Source organism: Typha latifolia, chromosome 10 (assembly GCF_019914945.1).
Source record: "Typha latifolia isolate L0001 chromosome 10, TyphaL0001v2, whole genome shotgun sequence".
Lineage (NCBI taxonomy): Eukaryota > Viridiplantae > Streptophyta > Magnoliopsida > Poales > Typhaceae > Typha > Typha latifolia.
Window position 1 is genome coordinate 2194081 of NC_133095.1, and position 15653 is coordinate 2209733.

At 34.0% G+C, this 15653-nt stretch overlaps 1 protein-coding gene across 6 annotated transcripts; it reads left to right on the top strand.

Moving 5' to 3' along the window:
• Window positions 1-2439: 2439 nt before the first annotated feature.
• Window positions 2440-15066, top strand: LOC140796361 (probable D-2-hydroxyglutarate dehydrogenase, mitochondrial). Of its 6 annotated transcripts, XM_073149362.1 has the most exons (17): window positions 2469-2693; window positions 3473-3490; window positions 3580-3846; window positions 4694-4795; window positions 5647-5694; window positions 6711-6781; window positions 9554-9672; window positions 10354-10449; window positions 10541-10650; window positions 11187-11267; window positions 12233-12333; window positions 12837-12945; window positions 13773-13878; window positions 13978-14063; window positions 14141-14266; window positions 14637-14731; window positions 14836-15066. In XM_073149362.1, the coding sequence occupies exons 3-16, from the start codon at window positions 3661-3663 to the stop codon at window positions 14724-14726; spliced, it is 1431 nt and encodes a 476-aa protein (XP_073005463.1). In that variant the 5' UTR covers window positions 2469-2693; window positions 3473-3490; window positions 3580-3660; the 3' UTR covers window positions 14727-14731; window positions 14836-15066. The 6 variants fall into 6 exon arrangements, 4 of the variants coding, with proteins under 4 accessions (XP_073005459.1, XP_073005460.1, XP_073005463.1 ...); XM_073149358.1 differs by having other exon boundaries at window positions 2440-2693; window positions 3473-3846; XM_073149359.1 differs by having other exon boundaries at window positions 2440-2693; window positions 3473-3846; window positions 10541-10572.
• The last annotated feature ends 587 nt before the right edge of the window (window positions 15067-15653 follow it).

Sequence of the window (15653 nt, forward strand, 5' to 3'; positions counted from 1 at the left end):
TATGTAAATTTTTAGAACACATAATATGGCATAATACAGGGTGCTAAATATAAATGTATTTAATTTTGGTGAATTTTTCATTTTACACCCTATATTTATGTGAATTTGGTCCAAATAATATTGAAGAAATTCAGGGTACTAGCTGTAAATATCTTTAGTTTCGCTGAAATTTTTAGTTAACACCCTGCACTTATGTGAATTCTCGGTTCAAATAATATCGAGGAAAGTAAGATTTCTAAATGTAAACATCATTAAGTTTTTTTTGCAAAATTTTTATTTAACACCCTATATTTATGTAAATTTTTAGACTACATAATATAGCATAATACAGGGTGCTAAATATAAATGTATTTAATTTTGGTGAATTTTTCATTTTACACCCTATATTTATGTGAATTTTGGTCCAAATAATATTGAAGAAATTCAGGGTGCTAGCTGTAAATATCTTTAGTTTCGGTGAAATTTTTAGTTAACACCCTGTACTTATGTGAATTATCGGTTCAAATAATATCGCGGAAATTAAGGGTACTAAATGTAAACATCATTAATTTTTGGCAAAATTTTTATTTAACACCCTATATTTTTGTAAATTTTTAGACTACATAATATGGCATAATACAGGGTGCTAAATATAAATGTATTTAATTTTGGTGAATTTTTCATTTTACACCCTATATTTATGTGAATTTTGGTCCAAATAATATTAAAGAAATTCAGGGTACTAGCTGTAAATATCTTTAGTTTCGCTGAAATTTTTAGTTAACACCCTGCACTTATGTGAATTCTCGGTTCAAATAATATCGAGGAAAGTAAGATTTCTAAATGTAAACATCATTAAGTTTTTTTTGCAAAATTTTTATTTAACACCCTATATTTATGTAAATTTTTAGACTACATAATATAGCATAATACAGGGTGCTAAATATAAATGTATTTAATTTTGGTGAATTTTCATTTTACACCCTATATTTATGTGAATTTTGGTCCAAATAATATTGAAGAAATTCAGGGTGCTAGCTGTAAATATCTTTAGTTTCGGTGAAATTTTTAGTTAACACCCTGTACTTATGTGAATTATCGGTTCAAATAATATCGCTGAAATTAAGGGTACTAAATGTAAACATCATTAATTTTTGGCAAAATTTTTATTTAACACCCTATATTTTTGTAAATTTTAGACTACATAATATGGCATAATACAGGGTGCTAAATATAAATGTATTTAATTTTGGTGAATTTTTCATTTTACCCTATATTTATGTGAATTTTGGTCCAAATAATATTAAAGAAATTCAGGGTGCTAGCTGTAAATATCTTTACTTTCGGTGAAATTTTTAGTTAACACCCTGTACTTATGTGAATTATGGGTTCAAATAATATCGCGGAAATTAAGGGTTCTAAAGGTAAACATCATTAAGTTTTACAAAATTTTTATTTAACACCTTATATTTATGTAAATTTTTAGAACACATAATATGGCATAATACAGGGTGCTAAATATAAATGTATTTAATTTTTGGTGAATTTTTCATTTTACACCCTATATTTATGTGAATTTGGTCCAAATAATATTGAAGAAATTCAGGGTACTAGCTGTAAATATCTGTACTTTCGGTGAAATTTTTAGTTAAGCCCCGGTACTTATGTGAATTCTCGGTTCAAATAATATCGAGGAAAGTAAGGGTTCTAAATGTAAACATCTTTTAGTTTTTGCAAACTTTTTATTTAACACCCTATATTTATGTAAATTTTTATGACACACAATATGGCATAATACAGGGTGCTAAATATAAATGTCTTTAATTTTGGTGAAGTTTTCATTTAACACCCTATAATTATGTAAATTTTGGTCCAAATAATAACGCGGAAATTCAGGGAGCTAATCGTAAATATTTTGAATTTTGGTGAACTTTTTAATTTAACACCCTATATTTATTTGAATTTTTCCAAATAATATTGCAGAAATTCAGGGTGTTATGTGAATTATCGGTTAAAATAATATCGCGGAAATTAAGGGTTCTAAATGTAAACCTCATTAATTTTTGGCGAAATTTTCATTCAACATCAATATATTTATGTAAATTTTTAAGATCACATAATATGGCATAAAGACAGGGTGCTAAATACAAATGTCTTTAATTTTGGTGAAGTTATCATTTAACAACCTATATTTAAGTGAATTTGCGGATCAAATAATATCGCAGAAATACAGGGTGCTATTTGTAAATATCTTGAATTTTGGTGCAATTTTCATTTAACACCCTATATTTATGTGAATTTTGGTCCAAATAATAACCCAGAAATCAGAGTGCTACACGGTGAAATTTTTAGTTAACACCCTATATTTATGTAAATTATCGGTTCAAATAATATCGCGGAAATTCAGGGAGTCTTTGGATATAACGCTAAATAATACACACGTCTCCTGGTATTAAATTTGGAGGGTTTACCATTTGGATAAGTAAGTTCGATCTCAGAGAAGGTTAGCTTATGATTCACGCCCCTCGTCGCCTACGACGATTCCAGTCCAGCTGACACTTTTCCTCCGGACTCCGATTAACGAAATCTTTCGAAAGGAATGGAGAGGCAAAGGGCATCGCAGCAGCTTCTCCGATACATCTCGTCTCAAAACCGCGCTCTCTTTGCGCGCCAACCCTCCCTCCCCCGAGAACCACGATCCAACTATAATCCAGGTATCCACCTCTTGCTTGATAGATGCGAGCGCAAAATTTTGAACTCGATCCAGTTCTTAGATTTTTCTTGGGTAATTTGGCGCGCAAGCTAATCTTCTGGTAGAAATTTCTATTGAAAGACGTAAGGGAAAATCTCTTTGATCTGATGATTTAATCATGTTGAGTGCAAGGATACGGCGAGCTATAACAGATTCAAGAGCTTCCCTGATTGCAATGCTCCCTTCCAGTAGATGATGACAAGATCAGAAAAGGAAATTATCCGTCAATCTTTATGGATAATTTAGAGGATAAATTTGTAGAATGATTCAAGATTTATTATCATGATAGCCATAAGGGGGATGTGTATAATACTGGGGTATGCGAGTATAGTATTATATGGTGAGTAGGTAGGGGAAGCTACAGCAGCAAAAGCATCAGAAAAGGAAGGATATGGCGAGCTAACCAATTCAAGAGTTCCCTGATTGCAGTGTACCCTTCCAGTAGATAATGATAATAAGATCAGAAAGGGAAAATTTGTTACCATGATAGCCATAAGGGTGAGGAGAGAAATAACCTTACGTAATTGCTGAAATATGCTACAACTTGTGCACCGTGTGGGTCAACCAGCAAAATTATTCTACTGTTACTGCTGTCCTAATGTTCTGGATCATCTGTAGGCCCAGATGCTCACACATTCTTTCTCTTTTATAAGGAATAATATTGATAGATTCTTTCTTGATATTCAGTATGCATCACATTCTTTTCGTCTATTGCAGCTTATTTTCAACGATATTTTGTAGGCCTATCTCAAACTAAAGGTGAAGCTGCAAGCCACTCTCTCAAGTCACATAAAGAATTTTATCAAACTTTGCAGCCTCTGTTATCCTGCTATATGTTGCAAATTCAGATACAGAGCAATCAAGCCCCAAAATTTTTTAATCTTAATGGGATTACTGCATTTCAACGGAGGTCATTTGGTTCTGCTGCCATGAACAATCAGAGGAATCCATCCTATTCAATACTTGATTCCAATGACATCGACTACTTCAAAAATATCTTAGGTGACAAAAATGTAGTTCAAGATGAAGATAGACTTTCAGTTGCAAATGTGGATTGGATGCGGAAATATAAAGGTTCAAGCCAGCTTCTCCTCTTACCAAGAAACACTGATGAGGTGTTTGCTCGCTAACTATTTGAAGATCAAGTGTAGTTCAATTTTTGCGTTTGTTTGCATTGTTTATCTTGAGATTTTCAAGCGATGTTCTAGCAGGTTATGTTTGCTTCCATGGTGACTGCTGTGTGGGTAAATGAAAAAGATTTCATTTATTTTGATGCTAAAATAAAAAGTCTGTGGACAACCTTCCTATTTTTATCAGTCTATATTGAGCATATATATGTGTAATACGAACATACAGGAAATAGCCAACTTATACTAGACACTGTATTTCAGTATAACTATTAATAGTCGGCAATATGAATACTCTGGCTTGCTTCAGGAGACCTCCAATTTAAATATATGTACTTTTGTTTGAGCACGCAAGAAGTAATAGGACGCATGATGCATCTAATAGTTTTCTAACAACATGTTCCATTAAAATAAATGTTACAAGAGTTAATGCAAATGTAACTTGCTTGTACAGCTATGAGAGTTTTTCTCATCTTTATAGGGTACTGAAGTAGGAATCGGATCAACTCCTCAACTCCCATTTGGGAAAGGATTTTGTCTAGACAGTGTTAGATTCATCTATAAATTTTAGGAACCATAGAGTTTTTATCATCCCCATAGGACATTGAACTAGAATGCAGCTTAAAGTCCCACAGTATGTTTTTTGGGGAAGAAGATGATTTAAACTGTGTATGATACTTATTTTATGACTTGACAACCATCTTTTCTCTTTTCTGTGCTATCACCTTATGCCAATGCTTCTTTAAGGTTTTCACCTATTATGTCTGTAAATTGGACTTCAGACATGAGATCTATCTTGATCTATCTATCTTGATGCATTTCTGTTATCTTTCAGGTGTCTAAGATTCTTTCTTATTGCAACACCAAGCATCTTGCAGTAGTTCCCCAAGGTGGCAATACTGGTCTTGTAGGAGGAAGCGTTCCTGTTTATGATGAGGTAATCCTGGTGCTAACATGTGATACTTCTGAAATATCCTTCACATGAAGAATGATTCTTTAGGAAAAAAAGAACAAAATTTCATTCTCTAATAAAGAGAAAGAACAAGATTCTCTTTTCTCTCTGTTTCCTCTCTTTTGTATTGCCCTAAATCAGGAAATACTGAAAATACTACTTGATCGGATTGGACTTCCTAATAAGTTGAAATATCATTCCAATCCCATTCTCTCTCTCTCTCTCTCTCTCTCTCTCTCAATGCATATATATGAGCTATACTTTATATGTTTTCTCTGATTCCAATCTCTTATTAAAGATCATTCTGGCAGCTGAAAGATGATTAAAACCCATATAAGGAGCAGTAGTACTGATTTTCTCACCCAATTTCAAGAGCTAGCACAATGCATGGTTATAACAGAAGATTGACACTCAACTGCACAGGTGTTAAAGTGGTTTAGCAGAATATTTCTACCTTAGAAATTTTTACCTTAAAAAGAAAATATTCCATTTTTTCCATCTCAGTGTTCCTTTGAGCTTCCAATATTAGTGTAAGGCCACATTACTCCTGCTAAGCCTTGACCTTTCTCTGGAGCAAGTGACCTTAACCCTTGTAGTTCTGGGCATTTTGACTTCCTCTAGAAATTGAATGGATCTTTCAGGAGATATACATTCTCCAATATAATCAATTCTTAATTCAGAATACTGCTACTTCATAGTTCATATAGATTAGTCTCTTCAATGAAAGATGTTTCACATTGACAATTATTTATATTTTACACTATCTAACCTTTAGGTCCATTTTAATCTTTCTTTTTTCTTTTGGTGCAACGTCATGGTAGCATGTTTATTTGCAGGTAATCATCAGTCTTGCTTCCATGGACAAGATAATATCCTTTGACAAGGTAGATACACTTTTCAGTAGATATTTTCGCATACTTCCAATAATCTTGAAAATTATTGGTATGCATGTAGACATTCATGTGGTCATCAAGTTCTTGTCTAGTCTAAATATTTAGAAAATATGTGTATATCTTAGTCCAAGGATTGTCTTGCCAAAGGCATGGGACATACTGACCTTGGCTCGACATAGTACATATCGCTGACATGAGCTGGTTTGTCGTTAGCACACAATATAGTTTAGACAAATAGAAAAAATAGTTTTAAATCTTTTTAAGGTCTTAAGGTATATACTTATATATAAAGTCCTCCAACACTAGATATTTGTGTAAAATATACAATTAGGTTCTAATATTGTCATCTCTTCTAATTTTTTCTTGGAGTTAAGTGGTATAAAATATAAATAACTTCAAGAAATTAAAATTTCCCTTTAATTTCTAAATTTTGAAGTATTCTTTGTATAGATCAATCACCACAATATTAAAAGCTATAAAAAAGGATGAAATAAACCCCCAATTCTGTTTGTTTAAAGTAAGATTTGCTCAATTCCTAAATGCATGCATAGGCATGGGTGACCAAAGGAGAGTATCGAGATACTCTTCTTGTATCAATGCCGATAATTCACTAGCATGATATGTATATTGACACGCCGATAGGCACAACAATTCATGTGTCTTACAGTGTGTTGTCACTAATTATCACTCACCATATGCTCTATATCAAGAAATTCTGTCGGGTACAAACAAGTAAATGTAGTAGGCATAATTTCTAACCTATTGTTGAGTTTGTGCAGGAAAGTTTCTTTAGAATTTTTGTCTTCCATTCCTTGTGTTTGAGTGGATCAAAATTACCAACATTTTTTATAAATTGAAAGTCTACTTCTATTTAATGTAAAATTAAGGAAAATGAGTTGATCATGGCTTTCAAAGATTTATATGATGGAACACTCCCAAAGTCAGATTACTTGTTTCAAGCAATAAGGATAACTAGCTACTAAATATACTTTTAATGGTGGTTTCAGGTTAATGGTATTCTGACATGTGAAGCTGGATGTATATTGGAAAACTTGAATTCTTTTTTGGCAAATGAAGGGTAATAATTTTGTAATATTGACTTTTTGTTGGTTTCAATTTTAGTTGGATAGTTAGGAGTGCAAAAGGGTCAGATTAAGTCTGACTCGACTCGCTATCCGATTCGGTCGGATTGGATACGAATAAAAAATTCTATCCAATTCGGATACGGATAGTCATTTAGTAAAATGTTCGAATCCGGATCCAAATACAGATATTCTTTTAGAAAAAAATCTGGATCTGAATATGAATATGGGTATAACTAATTTTTTCATATTCGGATTCACATAATGAATACCTGTTTAACCGCTTATATAAATACCCTCAATTCACCCTAAATCCCTAATCTCTAATCCTCTCCATCTTTTTCCCAAGCCTGTAGCCGCCTCCACCCCAATCCCTAACCCAACCTATCACTGTCTTCAATCCTCCTCTGTTGCCATCACCTCTCTAGTCTCTCTACCGCCATTGCCACTCCATCGGAGCATCACCAAGCTCCGCCTCCTCCCTCCTCGAGCTTGCCATCACCAATAGCTGCAGCCATCGCATCTCTGTCATCATCGAGCTCCACCCCCATCACATCTCCATCGTCACCAAGCTTCGCCAAATCTCCACCGTCACCAAACTTTGCAAAATCTCTGTCGTCACCAAGCTGGCGAAGAATCTCTTGAATCTTTGGTTGTGCAGATTGGAATTTCTTTTGGGAAGTATTGATTCCTTCAGAACTCCTGCCACTTTTTATGTTTGATACTTTTGTTGTTGGGTATTCTGGGAGTCATGCATGTGAAGGCCAATTACATGCATTGTTTTCTAGTAAAATTATGAAAGACTGGATCTTGAAGTGGTAAGAACAATAGTTGCTTATGTTTTAGTTTTGTCTCCACCTTTTGCAAGGATATTTTATTTGTTTTATGGTTGACAATGTAACCAAAAATGTTAAAATAGCACTGCATTTTTTAGATGTATGACCAATAGTGATATATGAGGTTCTTGAACTGGAACAATTTTTTAAGGAAAAGTCACTTTCAACTTATTATCAAATCCTTTAATTGCAATCAGATTCTCTTCTTAAGTATTGTTGTAGCTTTCAAAATTTGTGAAGATTATGTTCACTAATATTGAGTCTGACTGTTAAATATCCAAAATATTACAAATTGTTTCAAAAATATTCACATATGTAACATGATTGTGATATAATCTTCTAGCACTGTTATTTTATGCCATATTCATTTAATATTCCTGTTTCTTCTAGCAGACATTTGCACTTGTCTTGCTTTTAGCTTTCTGGGTAAAGTTTGTTCAAACCATACAATTTAAATCTGAACATTTAGTTAGAGTACTTGTGAATTTTCACATTGGAGTGTCATTTGCATGGTATATATAGACTAGAGAATATGAGGTACATGTTAGTCTTATAAGAGTTTTTTTTTTGTCCCAGTAGACTATCAGTTATTGTTTATATGGTAAATCTGATTCCTTGGTCTCTATTTTCTTTTTTAGTGTGCAATGAAGTTCGCTTTGTTTAATTCATTAATTTTGCGATAGTGGTTTATTAGGATCAATGAGAAGATTGAAAAATAAAAGGCTATAATCCATAAAATCCATTTAACATCTGATTTGTATCCGAAAACTATCCGATCCATATCCGTTTTTTTATGATATGATTTTAATTTTTGTTATTCGTCAAATATTCATATTCAAATCCGTATCCAGACCAAAAATATGGATCCGGATATGGGTTGAGCATTATTCGTTTGTATCCGATCCATTTTCACCCGTAAGTTCATATCATGGATAGTCCTTATAAGTATATAGGTTTTTCTCTGGAAAGAAAATGAGGTTAAGTATTTATTTATCTCAATCATTCGTATTATCTGATGTTTATGGCATTCTGGCAGCAAGTCTTCATTATGTGCTAATTAGTTCAGAATTCATCTCAATTTTCTCTCTAATGAATCTCTTAATGTTCTTTTCCATTCTTGAACTTGATGGTGAGGTTCTATGAGATGGTACATATTATATTCAAGCTGCTGAAATCATTGAATATTTTAGGTGTGAGGAATCAAGCTAGTTCAAATTATAGACAATTTGCCTCTCTTTATGCTAGCAAAAATTGTCACTATTTTCCATCAAAATTTTGTGCTTTTGTATGCAATATGATTTTGGTAGATTTAGTTTTGATGCATATTGTATTTAATTGAATCATTGTTCATTTTATTTTGTTGCATTATGGCTCATGCTCCCATATTAATTAGCTTTGTAGTACTTTTAACTAAGGATTGCCATGCCACATGCACGACCCATGCCGATCACTCATTGGCACAATACGGCATATGTCGGCCATGCCATAAGAATAACAAAGATGTTTACCTTCCTCCCTAATTGCCTCTCATCTTCTCCTGCTTTCGCCTCCTTTCGTGCTATGCCTGACTCCACTTCCGCCTCCACTTCTGCCTCTGCCTCCACTTCCTTCAAGCTTCTTAGAGTTTTTACGGGATTCTCTTGAGAGGAAGAGACTATCTAGTTGGATTGTCTTCTATTCTCATGATCCGCTTGAGAATAAGTTAGGATCCACTTTGGAAAGCGGATCCTTATTCACATGTAGATATTTGTTTTGAAAGTAAGCAGATCATGAGAATAGAAGACAATCCAATACCTCCCGTCTTCCACCAAAAAGAATCCTAAAAATTTCAATTGGGCCCTGCGGTGCCATGTGGTGGTCGCACCGCAATCTTTTCTTTTAGCTTGATAATGTTCGTTAATGAACACAAAGCCTAAGTTTTCTTCCCTGTAGATTTATCATGCCACTCGACTTGGGGGCGAAAGGAAGTTGTCAAATTGGTGGCAACGTTTCAACTAATGCTGGTGGTTTGCGCTTTATACGCTATGGATCACTTCATGGAAATACTCTTGGTGAGATACGATACCTTAAAAGAACGCATTCATTATGATTCCATTTAATAGCCGCTTCTTTTGTGTTTATTTTCAAAATTTCATGCTAGCTATGGTTTTATCTTTGCCTTTGCAATGGCTAATTATGTCAGAGAGGGTCTCTTTCCATTTAACTAAATGACTGTTTTTAATTGTTTTTCATGTAAAATTGACCATGCATATCCTTTTCTTCTGCCTCAGTGTCATCTTTAACTTATACAAAGGCCTCTAAGAGGCCTTCTGGGTATATGCCATGCAGCAAGTTTCATGGGCACAACAACCCTTGATTTTCATTCTCGCCTAAATTCTGTACTTGCGATCTATTTAGCTACACAACATTCACCTTTTGCAAGATGATTATAACTATCAGCAAAGTTAATTTTTCTGTTGCAGGTAAACTGTTTAGCAGTTCTAAAGTCTAATAGATAGTAGACTGAAATCCCAGACGAACTTATAGTTTATTCTCTTGTTTCTTTTGTTCAGCTAACTCTTCCATAATCTGTCTGGAACCTCTTTCTTTCCTTATGAACTCTTATTTGAAATTTGAGTTTGAATTGAGGAGATAAAAGTTGGTGAGATCTTTCTTAGCTGTTGCAGCAAAACTATTTGACCTTTTTGATGACTTGCTGGTCACCTTTCTATATATTTCTTTCATGTCTGCAGGCCTCGAAGTTGTGCTAGCTAATGGGACTGTCCTTAACATGCTTGGTACATTACGCAAAGATAATACAGGATATGACCTGAAGCACTTATTTATTGGTATGAGTACAATATTATATGATTCTGCTTTCTGGATACATCAATAGCATTCAATAACTGGGAAACAGCAAATGCATGATGGGCGGTTCAGGAAGTGAAGGCTCTCTGGGGATTGTCACAAAGGTTTCGATACTTACCCCAGCTAAGCTATTGTCAACTAACCTTGCTTTTCTTGCTTGCCAGGATTACCTGAGCTGCCAAGTATGATTTTCTTCCCTAGCACTTTTTTCTTTTTTGGTGCATGTGTATATTTGTCACAAATATGATTTTCTTCCCTAGCATTTCTTGAATAATTAAGTTGTTGAGTGGATGGATATTATGTTGGTCTGATATGAATCATCTGGTATTCATAATCTTCACTATGATTTAGTTGGTATAGTGATTACTTATGGATGAGATTTAGATTTTTCCTGTGCATACTATGATGGTGGAAGTTACTCTGTGATTGTTGTGGTTGTCTTTCACGATATACAAGGTTGAATACACATTTTCTTTCTTATGTATTCAGTGTGCTTACCGAAAGTCCTATACTCTGCTCATTGTATAGCAAAATTTCATTGTTCTGTTTCCTTGCAGAGAATGGACATGAAATCTCTCTATACAGAGTGACCTACATATGAAGTCATACAATGCATCCCATTCTTATAGTTTTTCAAATTACATGAGTTTTGATGACTTGAAAATCTACAGGATATAATCACCTTCATACTTACCAGGACTTAATTTCATGTTTTCAGAAGCTATTATTGGAGGCAAAGAAGGGACTTGGTGAAATTCTTTCTGCGTTTGAATTCATGGATAGCCACTCTATAGATATGGTATATCAGCATACGGAAAATCTCTTATGCCAAAGCAAGTTCTTGTATAAATTATATATCACTCATCATTTACACTATGTTTAATTGCTTATACACCAGTAAAAATTAAGAATCTGTATCATGCATTTACAATTTCCAGTTGGTTGAATGATAACCTCATATTTGAGTTAGAATATGCAGGATTATTATACAGATCTAGAGAAGTTGCAGGATTAGGGTTTTTCAGCCATTTGCTGAATGAATTTGCAGTGTCTCCAATAGTCTGAGACTCTGAATAAGGCACAAGTATGAAACTAATGAGGGTGAGATAAGATAAAAGCAATAATCTTTATCCCTTACATCATCTCACTGGTAAGTATTGGATGCAAGATAGTGGAATTGCAAAGAATCTGCTGGAGTTGAACATTTCCAATTACTTAGTTCCATGATTCAATTTTAATCTTTAGTATTTGATCCATAGGAATTTCTGGATATCTCCTTTTTGGGAAAGAATGTTCTTCAAAAATTAGTTGGAATATTTAGTCCTTAATAAATGGTTAACTTGAAAACCAGCGAGAAGTTTAGTGATATCCCTGAAAAATAATTGCCGATAACATGTTAGATACTTATTATCTAATAAAAAGTTTTGAAAGTATAAACAGGATAATAAAAAAGGGAGATACACGGTCTTCTAGTATAAACAGTACCACACTTTTATTTGTATCAAACTATGAACCTTGCTGATTTTCTATTTAGGTGTCTGCTTTATTATAAGAGGATACTCAATCGTATTATTTGATAAATCGATGGCACATTTTCAGTTATGAAACTAACTCATTGAATTATGTTTGTCCTCAATGATGCTATAAACATATTTTTTGACCAAGTCTGGTTGTTTTATGCTTATGTTAAATTCAAACTGATTATATTGCGCTAATTTGTAATTACATTGACTTTTATCTTATATTGTCTATTTGGATATGAAGGTTTTGGCTCATCTAGAGGGAATTCGCAATCCTTTACCTCTCTCATTATCCAAATTTTATGTTCTCATAGAGACAACTGGGAGTGATGAATCACATGACAAGTAAGTTCACTGCCCAAACAATGTGACCTATCCTTTTAATGTAGCTTAACTGCATGCGGTAGTGCAAATAGTAATCAAACTTTGCATTATCTTGTGCAAAACAGTGAGAAAGCATCACTTAGGCCATTAAATTGATAGATCAAATGTCTCTAGAAAGAGCTGTGGATGTTAGTCCCAACTATTTGAGGTCAGCTATTAGCCTATATGGATTGTTTTCCTCATCTCTATAGGGTAAGGTTGTATTTTAAGTTCAGTTCTAGATGGAGCTGTGCAAATTCATTATTGCTGAACTAACTGGAACAGAAACTCTTTTTTTCTTTTAGATTATTTAGTTGTGTAAACAGATTGACATAAGACAAAGTATATCAGAACATCGAAGGCATTGTCTCTTGTATGTATAGAGTTGCAATTCATATGGTCCTCTTGCTGTACTTTAGTTTTTAATTTATTATACTTTGTTTTCCTTCTTCCTGTTATAATTTCTATTTTCATGCCATTTGTAGAGCAAAATTGGATGCCTTTTTGTTACGCTCAATGGAAGATGGTCTGGTATCAGATGGTGTCATAGCTCAAGATATTAATCAAGAATCCATGTTTTGGAGGATCCGTGAGGTTCTTCATCTTTAAACTGATACTCTTGATTTTATTTTTCTTCAAATTTCTAGAATGAATCTTTTGGGGCTAATGTACATCATTTTGTCTTAGGCTCTTAGCTTTGTTTCCTATAACCATGGATCCACAAATTTAGATGAGTGATTACATTTACACCATACAAGTTGACTATACCAGCTTAATGTCTGGTATTGTTATAAGATTTTGGTGTTAGTTGTGCTGTCATTTTACTGTTTAATCTTTCTCTCATATCCTTGGTCATGTCGTAGAATTAAAAAGTTTTAAGGTCCTCTGTTGAGTTTCCTGTGGCATACTGGAATATGATTATTGGTAATCTGTATCGCAATATTAGAGATGGCCTTGACAAATGTCGTTGTTGGTTTAAGTAGTTCAGATTTTAGGGTCCAAGTGGTACTCAAATTATTAGGTGGTGTTGGAAATTCCTAAAGTTTAATATTCAGTTATCCATACGTATCTGGTTTAAAGGGATGCCTTGTAAGCTATGCGATTCCTCAGCCACTGCAGACACTCCGAACAATCTAGGCTATGTTTATGTGCAGGTAACCTGCCTAGAGAGTTCCTTAAGACTCCAGTCCATCACTGATCAGTTCATTTTTGGCAATGTTAACTCTTATTTGTACATTGCTATCAAAGTATATATGTACTTATTTCTTCTTGAACATCCTGTCGTAAACAAACAGAAAGGATTTTAAATCTTCAAATTTCATTGCTATAGCTTTCACAGTTATTGCTCCAAAGCATTAACAACTATTACATTATAGTTTTCCAATTGTTAGTTAACATTCAGAAAATCCTTGTGGTGGCAGGGTATATCAGAAGCAACAGTGAAGGCAGGGCCAGTCTACAAGTATGACTTATCATTACCAGTAGAAAAGCTCTATGATATTGTTGAAGAAATGCGCCTCCGTCTTGGTAGTCTCCATCAGATCATTACTGTTTGGTCTACAAGACTACAAGGAAAGTGGCATTCACTTATATGTTCTGATTTTTATTATTACTTTTTGGTTATAGGTGAAATGGCAAAGGTAGTGGGATATGGCCATCTTGGAGATGGTAATTTGCACTTAAACATCTCAGCGACTGAGTATAGTGATAATGTAGATCTCCTGACTTGGCTGAGACCCATTTCATATTAATTGGGTGTATGAAGTGTCTCATCCTCAGTAATTTTCAGATTATAGCAAAAATTGAACCCTTTGTCTACGAGTGGACCTCCATGCATAGAGGAAGTATCAGTGCGGAGCATGGTTTAGGATTAATGAAAGCAAACAAGATTCACTACAGCAAGACATCAGAAACTGTAAGTAACTTTGATATTTACAATTACACTTAGAAGCATTATATACAAGTGCAATGAGCAGTCAAAAAATTGTTTTTTGTTGATTGCTTATTATACCCATCTTTTAATTTTCCAGTTACTCTATTGCAGCAGTTAGATGTTGGAAAAGGATAAAACCAAATTTTCTTTTAGAACAATATGTTGATCTTGCTAGTTGCTAGTACAATCAATTCCCAGTTAATCTCATAGGGAGAACATTTTCTACTCTGTTTTCACCAAACTCAAATCGAGGAATAATTGTTCAGTTTTCTGGGTTGGTGCTTTGCTCCTCTTTTCTAACTCTATTTAGGGTGTAAAGTTTCTCTCTCAGTCGTGCATACCATGTTCTCAGGTGCAACTGATGGCTTCCATCAAGAAGTTATTGGACCCTAATTGTATATTGAATCCTTATAAAGTCCTACCGCAGTCTGTGCTCAACTGAACAAGGTAATCAATTTCTGTGTGTTTTTTTAAGTGAATTTTTCAGAACTGCTATCCTCTTCACTTTTGTCCTGCTAACGCAAATCAATCATATGTTCTGGTGCGGACAGTGGTTTCTGGGGAGATATCGATGGCCAAAGAATCTGACTCATTTCGTTTTAAATCCAGACCTCTTCCTGTTCAGCTATATTATTCTCACAGAAGCAGATGTTTCACTATTGCTGTATAAAAAATCGTTTGGTGATGTATTTCTGTGCTTATGAACTCTACCCATGTAAGAGGAGAGCAATAAATTATATCAGATGATAAAAATAAAGGATGCTTGCACTTTCTCTGCGACATTGTCCTATTTTGTCGTATCACCTGATGTCAGTTGCATGCTGTTCTACTTGATGAGTTCGAATTTATATCGTTGCTTCAAGTTCCAAGTTCTACTATCATACGGTCAATCATTGAAAAAAGTTATCTTTTCTCTGCTACATTTTCATATTATGATTGCGTGATGGCAGCTGTTGCTAATCAACATTCAGCAGCACTTATAAGTTATTCATTGAACTCAAAAGTAATGAGGGAAAAAAAGAGGCCCAAGTAATAACCTAGTAGAGAGTGTTGGCTTACGTAAACTAAAGAACAGCATTTGTTTGCAAGTAGTGAAAGTAACATAGGGTTTAGTTCATATTTGCTTTGATATGAAATGGAACTATCTGGCTAATTGTTCCCCAAAGATTTGCTAAGACTAGTTTTGCAAAATCTTCGTACTTGAATCAAAGGGGCTTAAGAAGTTGTAACAATAATATTAAGATTGAACTGGAAACTGAGTGCATTTACAGAACGGACATAATTTATATAAGAGTTTAATTTTACTATTACTAAAATATAATATAGACTTACTTTTTATCAAATGCCTCCAAAATCTTCATGCAGAGTA

Coding starts and splice junctions, on each gene's coding strand:
- LOC140796361 (XM_073149358.1), top strand. CDS start 2,579: ATGGAGAGGCAAAGGGCATCGCAGCAGCTTCTCCGATACATCTCGTCT. Junction 5,695..6,710: donor AGATAATATCCTTTGACAAG/GTAGATACACTT, acceptor TGGTGGTTTCAG/GTTAATGGTATTCTGACATG. Junction 10,450..10,540: donor CCTGAAGCACTTATTTATTG/GTATGAGTACAA, acceptor TGGGCGGTTCAG/GAAGTGAAGGCTCTCTGGGG.